Here is a 4,219-nt window from a genome sequence, read left to right as displayed (position 1 = left end):
TGATTGCAGAAGCTCTTTATGTGGGGACAGGAGAGGGGTGGGACAGGGAGGGGGGAGGGGAGGGCGGCAGGGGGGGCGGGGCGAGCCCAGGCCCGGTGGGCAGGGGTTCCTTCCACGTCCTGCAGGACAGAGGGTCCTGGTGGTGCCGCCCCGGGGCTGCAGTGGATCCGTTCCTCACGCCTCCGGCTCTGGAAGGGGGGGTGTCAGTGAGGCCGGGGGGGAAGGCCTGGGGGAGGCACTGTGGGGTGCAGGTGTGGGCCCATGGCGGGGGCCTCTGTGGGGTACAGGTGCAGGTTTGGGGGGGGCACTGTGGGGTACAAGTGTGGGCCCACAGGGGGCTCCAGCCATTGGGCCTGAACAATCAGAAGGGGCAGCTTCCCAGGGGCTGTCCCCAAGGCTCCCAGGCCACGTGTGAACATGTCACAAGCCAGCTTCAGTCCAAGGATGGGGGAGAGCAAAGGAGGAACCAGGAAGACGTCTGGATCCTGACTCTGCCAGCCCCTGGGCAGGTGACCCTGAGGCAAGTCCCTAAAACTCCAGGGAGAGACCCAGGAAAGCTGAAGTATCCTGCACGTGGCTTCCGTATCTCTGAACCTTTTAAGCAAGTCATTGGGTAAACAGAGTCACCGTGACTGTTTAGGGGCGAGGAGGGATTTCGCACCTGCTGGCCAGCGCACGGGCATGTCGGGAGGTATGTCTCCTGCCCACTCTCTGGAAAGGACTTCCTAAGTGCCCAGGGGCTCACCCGATGAGACTGAATGTGCAGGCGATGCCCACGTGCCAGGATGACTCCAGGGGCAGGGAGTCCCCTTGCCTGGCCTGGGAGGGGGGATCCAGGGTGGGGGGCAGACCAGATGGCCTCTTGAGATCCCCCCACCAACAAGGTGGTTTTCGCAGGCGTCCTCTGCAGCCGCTCACTTACCCTGATCTGTCCCGGGAGGGCAGGTGTCTGTGGACGGAAGGAAACACACGTGATTCAGAAGATGGCAAGGAGTCGGTCAGTGCCCCAGGCCCCTCACCGGCCAAGGTTTCGGACCACCCCGGAGAGAGCCAAGCCAAAACGAGACGCAGTGTGTCCCCATCCACCGTGCGGGCGAGTGGGCAGCACCGGGCAAAGCCGCCCTTCCTACCGCTTTGTTTGGGGGAGAAGATCTCCTGGTTGAATCCTTTGGCTCTTAAGAACTCCCGAAAATTCTCCAAGGCCTCCTCGTTGCTCTCGCGGTCTCTTCCTGTGGGTGAAACCAGGAGATCCGAGGGTGAGGGGCCCGACTCGGAGGCACTGCTGTGTCTACCCCAGCCTGGGCGGAGGGAGGCCCCACACCCGTGTGGGGGCTGGACCGGAGGGCCCTCGGCCGGGGGGAGAGTGTGGCTGGAAAGGCAGAGCCGGGAGGAAGCAGACACAGGCTTCACAAACACCCTGGGGATCCCCCCGCCCCGGCCTCTGGACCCTCCCGCCACAGAGGAAGCGCACGGCCTCTCTGGTCCTGGGGCCCAGGCCGTCCCGCGGCACTGACATTCTGCAGCTCTGGGCCACAGGGAGCTCTCGGGACACCCTCTCGGGGCCTCTTGTAACCAGGCAGGGGTGGTGCCGACCTCCCGATGCCTCCTTGAGCCACCTGTCCAGGAATGAAGGCTGGCAGCTGGCCTTTCCTTCCCGGGCAGACCCCCTTGAGCACAGAGCTCTTCTCCCCACCCCCCCGGAGACACCCCCCCCCCCACCACCGGAAGCGGAGCTGTCCCCATGCACAGCGGGGCCTGCCCCGTGACATTTGTGACACTCGAGTCCCTGTGCTCTGGGTTTCCACTGCAGAGACCCAGGCTGGGACCCAGAAGCCCAAACTCTGGGGATGGGGATAAATGCTTCCCTTCCGGAAAAGCAGCCCTAAGGTGGCGGCTCCTCCCAGGAGAAGGAAGGGGAAGGCGGGCAGCGCCTGGATGCGTGAGCCTCACCCACAAGCTTTGCCATTCGGGCCTGCTCCCCCTGGATCTCGCCCTCACAGTAGAGAATGTAGTGGTCCTTCACCTCTGTCGGCTCGATGTACACGACACGCTTGCCCCCGTCTGCGGGAGGACAGTGCACACGTCGGGGAGAAGCCACGTGGCTCTCCGGAAAGAGGCGCTCACCCGGGTCCAGCTTAGCAGACCCCCCGGCCTCCATGCGCTCCGGGCTCCCCCCCAGGTCCCTCCCCACTGGCCCGAGCCCCTGCACACCGGGTCACGGAGAAGTCTCGGGCTGTGGGGCTGGAAGAGGTTGGGGCGTGGGGAGCTCAGCCCTTACCCCTGACGTGGGCACAGCCATAATGGGAACGTTCTGGACAGGCCAGTCCCCCCGGGGGCAGATCTGTCACACCCAGTGCTTGGGGGCTGGTGTTCATATATGTGAGGCACACTGACTGATGAGAGGAGACGGCAGGCATTTAGGGGTCAGATAGGAACGGGGCTTCTCAGGCCGGGAGTCCCCATTGGAATCATGTCACTGCCCCGTCTCCCGGGGCTGGGGAGGGGGGGGCCGCACCGCCCGGTGGAAGCTCCAGGACTCACAGGCCATGTATTTGTTGGGCTCAGAGGTTTTCTCCAGGATCAGTTCCACCTCCTTGCACTGACCATTTATCCTGGAACACAGAAGCCACGTGGGGAGCTGCGGTGGGTGTGGCCTCTCTCCAGGGCCCCCGTGATGCCCTGGGTCTGAGGCCGACCGACTGGGCAGCTGCCATCTGCCACCCTAAGTCTCGGCCGGGCCCCCAGTGCCACGTGGGGCAGCTCCCTGGGGCTCCCCCAGGGGAGGGGATGTGGGCGTCTCACCCTTAATCAGCCAGCGCTGCCCCTCAAAGCCCACGGGGTCCCATCTGGGGCTTCTCTCCCCTCCCTGGTGCCCCCCCCCCCAGTGAGGCACTTCCCACGGCAGGGTCCCCCCAAAGCTGCCCCGTGCTGAGTGTGAGGAAGACAAGAGTGTGGCCTGTGCCCGCCGCACCCAGATGCTGGCTCGCGGTGCGTGTGCACGTGGGGGGTTGCTGAGGGAGGTCACGGGCCACCACAGCTGACACTCACAGCAAGGTGGTCTCGGCTTTCAGGTTGCCCCCCTCCAGAACCGTGAGGGTCATGGGAGTCACCAACTCCGGCTTCTTCCAGGATGTCTCTCGGTCTGTGATCATGGCCTTCAGGTACCATTTTCCTGACATCTGCAGAAGGTGCCCTCTCTTCAGGACACAGGCCAACCACCCCCCCAGGGCCCCCCTCCCCATCTGCGGGCCCAGGCCCTCCCGACCCCCGGGGCTGGAGGCACACGGCAATTCCGAGCCCACCACCCTCCCCAGCCGGCGCCCAGCACCCGGGTGCCAGCTGCCAGCCTCCACAGGTGCCCTCCACCCCGGGGGTCCTCAGGGGCAGGGGTCAGTGCCTGGGCCCGAAACGTCTCACGCCTCCCTGTGCCCCCTCCAGCCCACCCTGCCCCGTCCGAGCCTCACGGCCATCGTGTCCTCGCCCGAGGCCGGGGGATCCTGGGCCTGGAGGACGGTGATGAGGCCGAGGCCGATGGCCAGGAGCAGGGCCTTCATATCTAGGGGTACGTGCTCACGGCTGCCGACAGGTGCTCACTGGGGCTCCGAAAGGCTGTCCCGGCCCTTCGCGCAGCCACACTTTATACTCTTCGGCCCAGGTCCCCCGGGAGGCTTGGCACGGACAGTCTACCGCTCCCAGCCATCAACCGTGGCCAATTCTGCAGTGAAGCGGATAAAACATCGTTATTGTAGGACTGAACAACTCTGGGTGACCGCCATGGACCCGTCAGGTCTGCGCCACGGGCCAGAGACACAGTGGCAGATGCTATCAGGAAGGGAAGCGAGCCTGGCTGGCGTGCTGGCCACCAGAGAGAGGACGCAGGCTTGGTCTCACAGACCCTCCTGTATCCCGGGCAGGCTACCCGACCCTAAATTCAGCATCGAGAAGGAAGGATCCGGCGTGTGGGAACGACTCAAAGGGGTCGTCCACCCTCCTGGCAAGATGTGTGCGTGGACACCGTGCGCGGAGCGGTGACAGACGAGACGCGGAAGGGGAGAACCACGACGGGCAGGCGGAAATGGGGATGTGTGTGATGTGCACACGCACACGCGCAAACGTGACATCGGGAGCCCGGAGAACGCAGAGGCGGCCCGCGAGGCCGCCGGGGACACACCGCCTCTGGTCTGGCCACGTCACATCCGACTCCCCCCCCCGCGTCACG

General features: G+C 65.3%; 1 protein-coding gene across 1 annotated transcript; it reads right to left on the bottom strand.

The window, feature by feature from the left end:
* LOC115508135 (major allergen Can f 1-like) lies at positions 1–3,598 on the bottom strand. The gene is made up of 7 exons (XM_030306535.1): positions 3,465–3,598; positions 3,049–3,179; positions 2,542–2,612; positions 1,951–2,061; positions 1,131–1,229; positions 923–949; positions 1–188 (listed from the first exon to the last, which is right to left on the bottom strand). Exons 1-7 carry the CDS (start codon positions 3,552–3,554, stop codon positions 175–177), a joined length of 543 nt encoding a protein of 180 aa, XP_030162395.1. The 5' UTR covers positions 3,555–3,598; the 3' UTR covers positions 1–174.
* Positions 3,599–4,219: the final 621 nt, after the last annotated feature.

The sequence above is a fragment of the Lynx canadensis genome, chromosome D4 (genome assembly GCF_007474595.2).
Source record: "Lynx canadensis isolate LIC74 chromosome D4, mLynCan4.pri.v2, whole genome shotgun sequence".
NCBI lineage: Eukaryota > Metazoa > Chordata > Mammalia > Carnivora > Felidae > Lynx > Lynx canadensis.
The sequence above is the reverse complement of the archived record's forward strand: the minus strand, read 5'-3'. Positions and strand labels throughout refer to the sequence as shown.